The 13,205-nt window shown below is 42.3% G+C and overlaps 1 protein-coding gene across 3 annotated transcripts in view; it reads right to left on the bottom strand.

Moving 5' to 3' along the window:
- HGSNAT (heparan-alpha-glucosaminide N-acetyltransferase) overlaps positions 1–13,205 on the bottom strand; it is a 52,887-nt gene that overhangs the window by 7,094 nt on the left and 32,588 nt on the right. For 2 of the 3 annotated variants that reach the window (XM_043562721.1, XM_043562712.1), the window contains exons 5-13: positions 12,802–12,871; positions 10,551–10,620; positions 9,751–9,860; positions 7,534–7,610; positions 6,524–6,554; positions 4,985–5,145; positions 3,718–3,833; positions 1,352–1,473; positions 844–970 (exon numbers count right to left, since the gene is read on the bottom strand). In XM_043562721.1, the coding sequence (XP_043418656.1) occupies positions 844–970; positions 1,352–1,473; positions 3,718–3,833; positions 4,985–5,145; positions 6,524–6,554; positions 7,534–7,610; positions 9,751–9,860; positions 10,551–10,620; positions 12,802–12,871 (884 nt within the window). The remainder of the gene's footprint in view (positions 1–843; positions 971–1,351; positions 1,474–3,717; positions 3,834–4,984; positions 5,146–6,523; positions 6,555–7,533; positions 7,611–9,750; positions 9,861–10,550; positions 10,621–12,801; positions 12,872–13,205) is intronic. The other variant, XM_043562728.1, reaches the window with a different exon arrangement.

Raw genomic sequence — 13,205 nt, forward strand, 5'->3', positions numbered from 1 at the left:
GCTTGGGATTCTCTCTCTCCCTCTCTCTGCCCCTCCTCTGCTCATGTTCTCTCTCTCTCTCTCTCTCTCTCTCTCTTTCTCAAAATAAATATTTAAATATGTGTGTGTATGTATTATTTTATTATAAAACAAATGTTATTATGGAAATTGCAGAAATTTGGAAATATACAGTGTAGTGGATGCCACAGTGCATCACATAGATATCCCCCTGCCCCACTTCTCTCAGGACTAAAGCATTTGTTTCCTGAGCTGGTAGAAATATTAATGGCCAGAAAGCTCTCAGCCAAGTCCCTTTTCTGGATCTGTCCCTGACTGAAGAGAGCTGCCTCTCCAGGAGCCACACTCCCTTGCTGGGGGTAGTCTGTATCCAACCAGGGTTAACAAGGGCCCGATCTCTCACTCCAGAACAACTGTAAAGAACCAGCACAGCGCCCCCAGGAGATTAACTCAGGCGGTATGACTATGAGGCAGTCCAACTGCCCCTTCTGCGAGTTCCTGATCCCTTTGATCCCTAGCAGGTGTCAATCCCAAAAGTACGGCCTGATAGGCTCCCTGCATACGAATCTCAGACTCAGACTCGGCTGCCAGGAAGCCCAACTGAGCTACAGGAAAAAGCACGCTGCCGCATGCTTGACACAGTGCATTCACACTTTCCAATCCAAATTAATGAATACACACATTTAATGAACATTAAATTTCCAAAATCAGCAAACTGTTCAACTAAAAATTAGTTCCCATCACAGTCTGCTAAACGGACAGTTTCCAGTTGACCAGCCCCTTCCGTTTTCTCTCACTTCAGACCCCCCAAATGTCTAGTTCTAAGTGCAAGCTAGGCTCACTCACGGCTGAAGAAGGATGCTGGTAAATGTGGTCATCGCCCAGAAGCAAGCGGTCAATGTAGCCGGCAGCTCCTCCAGTACAATTTGGATACTTCCCCAAATCTCCAATGCCACCAGGTCCAAGATAACCACTGGGAAAGAGAACATGTACTTCACTGACAAGACTTCAGAGGGGCTCAGGGTATATACTGGCAATTGTTGCAGCCCAACAAGTGGCTTCACACAATGCAACCCCTCGGAGCCATGTTACCCTACAGCAATGCTTTTTGGACTTGACTGCTCCCTGCGTGCTAAGGTGGGAGGCCAGCCTGCATTCAAACTGACCCTGAAAAAGCCTCACGGAGACATTCCTCTGGACATCCACCCAACTCCTCTCCCAATACACACTATGCCTCAAAGAAGAAAGAGTAAAAGAGAATTCCTCTTGGGAAATTTGCAAGCTATCACCCCAGAAGCTCTGACCTGGCAGAAAATGACATGCAAAAAGGGATTACGTACATGGGCTCACTTACGTAGGACATCCAGGAACAGGCAAGAAGAATGTCAAGCCCAGCCAAATGCTTTCCAGCATCAGAATGAAGAGCCACTGGGGCCAGCTGAAGATGATGTCTCGAAGGGAAAAGCAGCTTCTCTCCTGAGTGAGGGGCATAAAAACACATATATGAACTACATGCAAGTAGAATAGGAAAAAAAAGATGCATATATGTATTGGGGAAATTCTGTGTGATTCCTCTCTGGCCTTGATGGTAGTAATATAAAACTACATGCACGTTTATTTCATATGTATCATATGGTCTAGCTGCCCCTCTCCATGAAATATCATAATAAAACATTAGTTAAAAAGACAGCACTGGGTAATTCCACTCCTATACCCAAGAAAATTGAGAACAGATGTTCACACAAATACTTATACACAAATACACATGGAATCTTTATTCATACTAGGCAAAGAATGGGAATAAGTCATATGCCCATCAATTGATGAATGTATCCAAAAGGTGGGACATTCATAAAATGGAGTATTATTCAGCAGTAAAAACGAATGAAGAACTAAAACATGGCACAACATGGATAAACCTTGAAAAATATGCTAAGTGAAAGCCACCAAACAAAAAAGGCACATATTATAAAATTCCACTTATATGAAATGTCCGTAACAGGTAAATCTACAGAAACAGAAAACAGATGAGGAGTTGCCTAGGGCTGGGGGAGTTGTGGAGAAACGGCAAGTGGCTGGTAGTGAGTACAGGGTTTCTTGTGGAATAACGAAAATGTTCTAGAACTGGATAGGGGGGATGACTGCACAACTCTGTGAATATACTACATGTCACTGAATTGCACATTTCAAACTTGTGACTTTTGCAGTATGTGAAACATATCTCAATAAAGGTGTCATTAAAAAAGCAATTAAAAATACATTTTTAAAAAGGAAAATGAAATTTAAACTTTTGAAGCTGTCCTGGTTGAAAGAAGGAGTATAGCCCACCTATCCTTTTTTTTTTTTTTAAGTTTATTTATTTTTGAGAGACAGACAGCATGAGTGGGGGAGGGACAGAGAGATAAAGAGGGAGAGAGAATCCCACGAATCCCACGTGGGGCTCAAACCCACAAAACCCATGAGATCATGACCGGAGCCAAAACCAAGAGTTGGATGCCCAACCAACGGAGCCACCCAGGCACCCCTAGCCCACCTATTCTTGGTGTCACACCCCACCCCTTACTCTATCATGGTGGCTGGAGGAGCCTCCACAGACCTTAGGTCCCATACATGGCTAACCAAGCCCATGTTCATGTCTACTCTCGCTTCACCTCAAGAAAAGCCATAGCAGAGGGGACACATACAACAACAGAGTGGGCAGAACAGGTGAAGGAACAATGATCCAATCCCCTCCAAGGACATATAACTGAACAATCAATGCAGGGAAGGCCAAGTGAGTGTGGGGTTCAGTGATGAATATGCTAGTTACATATACAGAAAGGAGCTACAAAGCAAAGACAACTTTATAAATTAAGTAGGATCCCAAGTGGAAGAACTTTAACACTTCTTCCTAAATTTTTACCTCTACCAGGGAAAAAAAAGCTCCACCTGGGTAAACTCACTGAGCAATTTATATTAAGACAGAAAGCAATCACAAGGGCGCCTGGGTGGCTCAGTTGGTTAAGCGTCCAACTTCAGCTCAGGTCATGATCTTGTGGTTTGAGATTCGAGCCCCACATCGGGCTCTGTGCTGACAGCTCAGAGCTGGAGCCTGCTTTGGATTCTAGGTCTCCTTCTGTCTGCCCTTCCTCCACTCGCACTCTCTCTGCCTCTCTCTCAAAAATAAACATTAAAAAAAAAAAGAAAGAAAGCAATCATGAAAGAAATGAAACTCTCACATACTTCCTACAAATAAATACTAACTAGCCAAAGACAATACTGTCATTCTCCTCCACCCTACCTTGGCATTTTTCCTCCAAGTTGAATCTTCACAGCATGTATATAGACACTGAAATGTTTCATGAGTTTCTATATATCTTATACTGCAAGGAATTAAAAAATTGGCAGTAATGCCCCAAAAGACTAAGCTAGCAAACTGGATGATGGTGATATTATTTAATGCCGTCAAAATGCCTCTGATCACTGGACACTTAAAAATTTATTACGAGGGGACATCTCATGTTATGTGTTTTTTCCCCATAATAAAGAAAAACAATTGATGTAAAGACTAAATAAAAATAACTAATTGAAGGAAAAAAATAATGCATTTGACTAACAGAGTCTACTGACTCTGAGTCTACTGACATACAGTACTGTGCTCAGCACTAAAGAAGGTTCTGAAAATCATACAGTGATTTCTGCACCCCCAGCCCCACCATGTTTAAAAGTAGGTTTTCTCACCGAGGCACAGCTTTCAGGCACAGGTTTGGCAAAGATGAGCTCTAACACGGCAACCACAAAGTAGGTCACCCCCAGCCGCTGGAGCACACCAGGGATTCGCACCTTATCCCAAGACACTATAGAAGGCACAAGTTAAGTAAAGTGTTAGCCAGAATTCCTCTTCCTGCCCAAGACAACATTATTTTTTTCTAAGGGGGAAAGCATACCTCTATTGTACTTAAGTACGCTTTGAAGCTCTTGGAGATAATAATACATATGGGATTCGGCTCAACCTCACAGCTGGAAGTGGCCAGCTGGGACATGGGGACAAGAATACGTGTCTTCCTTGGGTGTGGGACAAAGCAAGGACTACCTGGGCCCTGGGGTTCCTTGCCTGGCCCTTTGTCACACCGGGCATGGGTTCAACCAGCTCTCACATCCACCATCAACTTGCAGAGCCAGCACAGGCCACAAATAGATTCTCCCTGTCCTACAGGCTATGTGACTACTCACTGGAAGAGTGTGACCATGTAATGAGCCCTACAATGTATCCTCCTGGGAGCAGTGGTTCACTTTTTGAAGATCCACTGAATCAACTATTATGTGACACCTTTCCTTATGACCCCAAATGGAAGTGACCTCTACCTCCTCCTAATGTGCTTCTGAGCTGAAGGGACCACATGACTCTTGTCCAGGTAACTATGTCCTGTTTTACTAATGACACTGAGTACAGCAACCTTGAGTACAGCAACCACCAATTTCGCTGACTCTGATGCTGGTCCCAGGCACAGGGTGTGTGTCCTTCCCTCAAGCTTCCCGTGTCGCTCACACTGCTAAACAACAACAAAGATATTCCTTCCCAGCAACCCAGCAGGCATACAGGTGATAACCAAGGTGGATTGTTGAACTGCCATACAACAGCCTTATTATGAAAGCTGATGAATCCAAAGAGGCAGGAGGGCAGGGTCTGAGAACCAGGTGACCTGATCTGGCTCTACTCTGTCCCTGCACTTGGAAGATCCACAGAAAGCACTTTAATCTCTCTGGGACTCAGAGTCTTCCTTTGGACAGCAGAAGGATTTGAGTAGTCTTGGAAGCTCCTTCCAGGTCTGAAGTCCCAAGATAATAATAATAATACCCGATGTTATATAAGCATGTTTACACTTTTCTAATAACTGTTCTTTTTGCAGGAACCTGAGATGAAGGAATTATATTTCTTTTTAATTCTGATACATAGTTTTCCTATTTCAACCCAAATATATACAAAAACAGGGGAAAAAATACTTACATGGACCAAGGCAGTAATTGGGGTTCACAATGAACATTCCTATACAGATTAACAAGAAACTCCTCCATCCAATTTTCCCCATCAATTTGAGTTTTGAACATCCTCGCTGCAATATGGAAGTCATTGACAGAAAAATCGAAGATCCCATAATAAATACAAACCTAAAAAAAAAGACAGCTATTAAAAGGTGGCCATTTCTAGGGTGGTTTTACTTTTTTATCTATATGTCATCACTATTTTATAATCTACTACATACAAGAAGCAACACCTGATTTTCTAAAGTGGCTAATTATTGAAGTAACATTGGAGGAGGAATCAGAAGGTAACCCTGTTGGACTATAAGGTTTGTGCACCGTCAAGTCCTATCCTAGAAGGAAAATTCTTCAGGGCTGAGTGCAGTTTCCAAGGACAAGACTCCCTTTTAGTTGTCAAAGACAACAATGATGAAGAAGATGCTACAATCTGCAGAACCTGACATTCACTAGCACACCCTCAAAGTCCTTGAGAAACAATGCATTTCAATCATTTCTAAATTCACTCTTTTGCCTGGAAAAAAAAAAAAAAAGGAAGTTTTATTTTTTTCTAATTTTGTCTGAGCCACCCACCTCTTTTCCTTCCTTTTTACTAGACTAATCCTTTAAAAAAAAAAAAAAAGCCAGAATAGCAGTCTTTCTAATTACTGGGTGTGGGGTTAACAGAAGATGAGAGTTTGCTCTTTGGTTCCCCCAGCTTCCTTTCTTGGGGTCACCTAATTGGATAAAAGTGTCTAGTAACAGGAACAGAAACCTATAGGGAACCTTGTAAAGAATATACATAAGTAATTACCCAGTCTTCAGACATATAAAACTTCCTCCTCCCCAAACCCATCTCAAAAAAGAACCCTAGCTCTCCTGCAAAACACCCTGAACACATATTAGTGATGGAACCCAAGGGATCAAAGACCTAAACCAACAGCCAGTACTACCTCCTAAAGATGGAACAAAGTTGCTCCAAGAGTCACAAGCAAAGACACAAATTCCACATTGTACAGGAAGTCAAGGTCCCTTAACAAGGTGAACAAACCACAGATGATCAGTGATGGAGTGGGTCACTCACTCCAGGATTATTTTACATTTTAATTTATTACTATCATTACCCTGTTACATAACTTATCAGAATTTCCTGATGCCAATACACTACATTTCTTTCAGGAACTGATTTTTATATTTATTTTCAAGATGAATGGGATTTAACTACATATTCAGAATTTATGATTTCCTACAAGATTCCAGGATCTCGAATACCATATCTACAGTAACAAAATGCTCCCTCTGAAATCACTCATCTTTTATAAGCAGGCCTTATGCAAGCCCTGTGCCAAGTATAGGAACTATCCAGTAACACAATTTACAGAAGGACCTCATGAGGGCAGACACCTGTGAGTAACATAGGCCTGTGGCCCAGAACTCAAGGCTGGTCTCAGAGAAAGGCTCCAGCATCCGCTGAAAAAACAAAAACCTGGATGACCTATGGAAGAGCTGGTGGGAGACTGCAACTCACCATGGGAATACAAGGTCGGCCACCGTCAGTCCTGGAGAATAACACAAGAACAAGAGTAAGGAAAAGGACTCTAGAATGTAAATACATCCTAAATCTAGATTGGCACCATTATATACTGATATACATGGAAAGTAAACTCACGCAGAGTTCACAGGAAAACACTGGGAAGTAACACGCACAGATACTCCCTGGAGACCCTGCAACCGGTCACTAGGCCTGAGACACTTCCTAAGAACATAACTGGGCATGGGAGAGCCAAAGTAGCAGTGTGTAGACAAGTCTGTTATCTTCGAGCAGTGTTACTCAAAATCCATTCTTAAACCAACTACTGAGCCAGATTCACAGCCATTACTAACCACCACTCAGGACCAACCTGAGTTCAATGGCACCCCTGAGGAGGACCATAAGTCGTAGAAGATAGAGCTCCCATGTGGCTGGAATAAAAGCATATCTGGGCGCTTGGGTGGCTCAGTCAGTTAAGTGTCCAACTTCGGCTCAGGTAATGATCTCATAGTTCATGAGTTCAAGCCCCACGTCAGGCTCTGTGCTGACAGCTCAGAGCCTGGAACCTGCTTTGGATTCTATGTCTCCCTCTCTCTCTGCCCCTCCCCTGCTTGTGCTCTCTCTCTCTCTCAAAAACAAATAAACATTAAAACAAATTTTTTTAAGAATATTTTTTTAAAAAAGACATATCTACAATATGACAAAAATCGTTTACAACTAAATTCTTAACAGCTTCTGCAGAGGCCCATGGTCCTGCAGCAGAGCTCAGACGTCTACATGTTACCACAGTGAACCACTGCAAGGCCACAGCACACAAAAACAAGAACAAAACAAAAAGGGTTAATGGAATCATCCAAAGATCATCCTATGGGGGCAGGAGCTCAGCACTCAAAGGAGGCTGGTGGGGCATCATCTCTGAGCTCCTGAGGGGATGCCGAGAGGTTCTCTTGCCCACGCTTCTTTGAGGGGTTCTACACAAGCAATGCTACCCTAAGGAAATATCTTACCATTCCAACTTGAGTGTTTGAAGTACCAATATTTTCCTCCTCCATAATTAACGAAGACCATAAGGATGAGAGCTATCCTGTAAAGCAGCAAAGGGCACACTTTCAGAGCTTGCACACATGACAAGGAATGGCCCAACTGTAAAAGACACATTTATACTCACAAGGGGCAATCACAACACAGAGGACACTTACAGAGCAGGAAGCCATTCTTTCTAATCACTGTAATTAAGGCCCTAACACAAAACCCTTCTGTTGCCAACATTTCCAACATGATTTTTTTTTCTTAATTTTAGAGAGACAAAAGACAGCATGAGTGGGGGAGGGGCAGAGAGGAAGAGAGAGAGAATCCCAAGCAGCTCCACACTGTAAGCACAGAGCCTAATATGGGGTTTGATCTAATGAACCCTGAGATCATGACCTGAGCTGAAACCAAGAGTCGGATGCTTAGCCAACTGAGCCACCCAGGCGCCCCTCCAACGTGATTTCTTAAAAGAAAGTTACACTGACGCTAAACTGTGTAACTTGAAAACAAAGCAAACGTTTCCCATCACTCAGTTTCACACTAATCACTTAGAAGTCTCAGGTTAAAGAACTGTAATAGAAGACATACAGTTGTTAGAGCTGAGGGCTCAAATCATGGGCCCTCCTCTCTTACGAGGGCAAGACTCTTATCAGTTACCTCAATGTGCTTCTCTGTAAGAGAGGAAACACACCCACAGGGGCCACTGGGACTACTGAGGAGAATTATGTATATCCTGGTGCCTAACCAGTGCTTGGCATATTTTAGGCACTTAATAAATGTTAGTCTACCTGAGAACATCTCATTTCTAAAAGCAGCAAAATGAGAATTAAAAAAAGAAAGAGGAATATGATAAAATAGACTCTGAATATGTGACTGTTTGATGCTAATTCTGCAGGATACTGAAGAATGAAGACTTTAGTGTGTCAGTGAGGTTATTGCCTGGCTATCCCACTTAGTCCCCAGCCGACCTCGGGCAAATTACCTAACTCTTCATCAGTACAACAGGCATATTAAAAGTTTATGCCTCATAGGGTGGTGGAGAGACTGAATAAATTATGACAAGGAAGTGCCTGGCACAGGGCAAGAATTCAAAAATTGTTACCAATGTTCATTACTCTCATTATTGCCTGGCTTCAAATATACACCCCAGGAGCACTCAGCATCTGGGGAGGCTGGGACAGAATTATAAGGTTATCACTGGAGTTTAAAAGCCCTCCGTGGGCAGAAATGGAAGGCCTGACACCTAGATGTTTATTTTCAGCTATATAGGTTTTTCTTTTTAAGGTTTTACTTTTATTCCAGTTATCATACAGTGTAATATTAGTTTCAGGTGTACAATACAGTGATTCAACACTTCCATACAACACCTGGTGCTCATCACAAGTGCACTCCTCAATCCCCATCACCTATTTCTTCCACCCCCCACCCTCCTCTCCTCAGGTAACCATCAGTTTGTCCGCTATAGTTAAGAGTCTGTTTCTCCATTTGCCTCACTCTCTCTCTTTTTTTATCCCTTTGCTCATTAGTATCGCTTCTTAAATTCCACATATGGGTGAAATCATATGGTATTTGTGTTTCTCTGACTGGCTTATTTCACTTAACATCATACTCTCTGGCCCCATCCAGGTCATTGCAAATGGCTCAAGCTATACAGTTTTACACTTTATTTTCAGAGTTGGGTCCTAGCCCTCACTCTTCTACCTGAACTCTAAAAGAAAAACAACTTGTTGTATAACTCTGTGGATTTGCTACCAAAAGGGCCTGATATTCTAGCTGTTCTGCTAGCAGTGGGGAAGGGCCAGGACAGACACCAGCAATGGCTGGTGCTTCACTTCCAGACCGGCACAGCCTCCCATTTGGCAAGCTGCTCACCGGACACAGGGGTACAGATGGTCATAGAGGCCCCGTGTGCAGCTGCCTGCCCATAGGTGAATGACCTTAACTCAGAAGAATCTACATACCAGTGGAAACGTTCTGGCTGTACCCCTCGACTCCTCTCTTGCAACTATTATATTTGCTATCACGACAGTTTTTGAGAAGGGAGAGACCACTGATTTATTTTTACAGCAATAAGTCCTGCCTACCCTACAAGGTAAATGATACGTAAAAACACCTTAAGTTAGAAGTGTGTTTATGTGCAAACATGTGATCCTGGAATACCTGTGCCCACCGTGTCCCAAGGGAGCCCCACATACCCCCTGAATGTGTCTACACAGCGGAGGCGCGGAGGTGAGGCAGGTGGACACCATCCTCCTGGTTGAGTATCGCCACCGAGTGAGTCTGCCCTGCTTGGAGACCCCAGCTCCTTCAGAAAAACGGGGAGAGAAACATGCCGGTTCATAATGCTGGCAAGTAAATTTCAGTTATCTGTTTTTTAGGGAAGAAATTAACAGAATAGAGAGTAAAACTCGTCCTGAACAATCCTTTAATTTGCTTTTGTAAAGATTCCACCCAGAGGTTTAGTTTTCCACGTTATTTGGTTTTTGTGCTATCTGCTGAGCCTGCAGCTGCCATGTTGATCAATGACCACAAAAAACTGGTCCATGAGTGCATCTGGTACAAGGCTACAAATAAGTATGTCCATAAATGGACAGCAGTATGTCCGTAATGAATTTAACACAATATGTTTAACCATCATAGGAGGCCACTGATTTATAGATTTCATATGGATGTCTCTTATTTTTGACACCCTCTACCTAACTGTATTAGTACCTACCAACAGTGCTGCCTGCAGAGTGAAAAAATGTCTCCACATCGTGCATACAATGCAGCCCAAAGTTCCAACTCACTAGAAAAGAGAAGGGGATCCTGCCCTTCACCAGAGCCGAAGAGAAGGCTGCTTGCTCTTTATTAAGAATACAGAACACATGACCTGGCCCTCTACAATATAAATAACATTAATTAAGCCAGACAATAAGTATTATTAAACACAGAATTATAAATTCCAAATCTAGAAAACCACCCAGACCACACATGATGCATTCTAATAACTCACAGAATTGATCAGGCGATCAGTTTCCCGTGAATTTATTGCTTTAGAAATCCAATTATGAAAGTCATCCAAACTGTAAATAAATAAAAAAGTCTGTTAATTTATTCCCTTTGGCAAATTTTTCAAAACGACTGGATAGCATATTAAAAGAAAATTAATTTGAAGTTCATATTCTATACGAGTCAAAGAAATAAACATTTTAAAGTATCATTATGTGTGGTCGATCTTACTTCATCCACACTCCCACACACCGCCCCCTTTCCTGCCTTAGATTGATTATTTTAAAGAATCCCAGACATGGTATCATTTTATCATTTTAGTATGGATCTCTAATAAATAAAAGACTCTTTTTTTAAAAACAGAACTACAGTTCCATTATTACATTTTAAAATATTATCAATAATTCCTAGTATCACCAAACAGCTGGTTCAATTTGTCTCATAAGTTTTTTTCTCCAGTTTATTTGTTCAGATCAGTTTCTAAACATGAACCATATATTTAATGCACATATTCTTACTTCTTCTCTTTTTTCCCTACAACATACTCTTCTTTCTACCTCATTCAGCATTGGTAACATCACCACCACATGAAAATATTAAAACAGAGACATCTAAGGAAGGCCGAAAGGAGAACTTAAGATATTTAAAAATTAGAATTTTTAAAACGCCCTTAATTTTCTTGTATTTTCTTGTCTTCTCAGTGAAAGGCGAGAGACCCTGTATTCTTACTACTGCCTCAGATTCTTCTGGTTCAGACAAACCTAAGCATTCCGGGACTCCCACGGGCACACTGAAAAGTAATAAGCAAGGGACAAGGGACTCTCGCTTGCCAGCAGAGCATTCTGCCTACAAGGCTGCAGAGGCAGAATCACATGCAATTTCAATTCCACAGTGGAGTGAGGTGCGATTTCTTCCCTGTGCAAGAGCTCCAGATCAGAGACCAATTACCTTAGAAAGTGATGTCATAGAGCCATTCATATTGAAAGCACCAAATGAATACACTGTAATAAACTGGAACAGTATCTGCATCTTATCTTATCAAAAGATTGACAAGACAATGGCTTAATTCAAAGAAATGAAACCCCTCTGCTAAAATTACACTCTGCCCCTAAAAAGCAGTTAAGTGAAAAATATGCTTCTGAGCAAGAAGTAGTCCTTTTATCCTTCCAGACCCTTATATTTCTGGGATGCACAAAGGGAAGAGGGCCAGACTTCATACACTCCCCAAAGCTGCTGGGTTTCCCCAAGGTGGCAGGCAGACTTAGACTAGGTTTTCTTTTTTCTAGTTTAGATATGGCTCACCCATAACACCTTGTGATTTATGAGACTCTAACAGGCGAAGCATTCCAATCAATCTTATTTCTTTAAAAACATGAAAGAACTTTCCTTTGAACGGTGATCTGCCAGGCCTAGATCTATTTTTAATATTTATTTTTGAGAGAGAGAGAGACACAGCGTGAGCAGGGAAGGGGCAGAGAGAGAGAGACACACACACACAAAGCCCAAAGTAGCTCCAGGCTCCAAGCTGTCGGCACAGAGCCTGACATGGGGCTCAAACTCACAAAACGCAAGATCATGACCTGAACCAAAGTTGGACTCTAAACCCACTGAACCACCCAGGCACCACAGGCCTGGATCTATTTTACTTTCTTGTTTTTTTATTTTTCCAGTCTACTAATTCACTCTCACCCGACTCACTGTTAACCAGACAGACAGGGGAGAAGGAATCCCCTCGCCAAGCTGCCTGCCCGTCCTAACCAGGGCAAAGCGAGTCCATGCCGAGGTGTAAAGGTCCAGCCCCCCATCTTCCATCTCTGCGCTGGATGCCCAGCTGGCAGGAGTTGGGATGCTGGCCCAGAGGGCGGCCTCGAGGCTCAGAGCCAGAGAGGGGGACGAAGAACACAGTGGGGCAGCCGCTTCCTGAAATCAGCCCAGGCTTCTCCCACTCACTACAAAAGCAAGCTGCAAGATTCTTTCTGGAAATAATGCCTTTTCAAGCATTTTCTTCTAATTTTTAGCCATTTGGGAGGATTGAAGGCAAAGATCCATTCAAACTAGTTATCATTTCCCTGAAGTCAGGGACCATCGCTTATTCTACAATGGTCCCTAATACCCAGGACTGGACTGGCCATGGAGGACACATAAGCATTCATTTAATCAAAGAATAACAGTCATTTAAAGAGTCAAACTATCCTGAATATCCTTTTTCTATATTCTACTCCCCCCAACTGTGTCCTCCCCTAACATCTGCTTACCTCAGTAAAAACCTGAGAAATGAGACTGCAATGATGATTGCCACACCAATAAGGAAAGCGACACACACAGCTAGAAAAATCAAAGAAAACACGGTATCACCAAAACGTCATCATAAGCATTGAAGCTGTCACGTCACTACATTTCATCTGTAAGTCAAAAAAGCAAACAAAAATGGAAACAAGTGAGGGAAAAGCCTATATTCTCATGCTAACTTTCCTATATTCCTATAAATAATTGAGAACACTCATCATTAGGGGAATGCTAATTTTCATTATGAAAAATATAAAACATCTACAAAAGAACAGAGATTTGTATAATACGCCCACATATACGCATCCCTAGATGCGTAGTATTATCCAGTATTATCAACATACTGTCACTCTTGCTTCATCTACTGCTACTC

This window comes from Prionailurus bengalensis, chromosome B1, assembly GCF_016509475.1.
Source record: "Prionailurus bengalensis isolate Pbe53 chromosome B1, Fcat_Pben_1.1_paternal_pri, whole genome shotgun sequence".
In the NCBI taxonomy this organism is placed as follows: domain Eukaryota; kingdom Metazoa; phylum Chordata; class Mammalia; order Carnivora; family Felidae; genus Prionailurus; species Prionailurus bengalensis.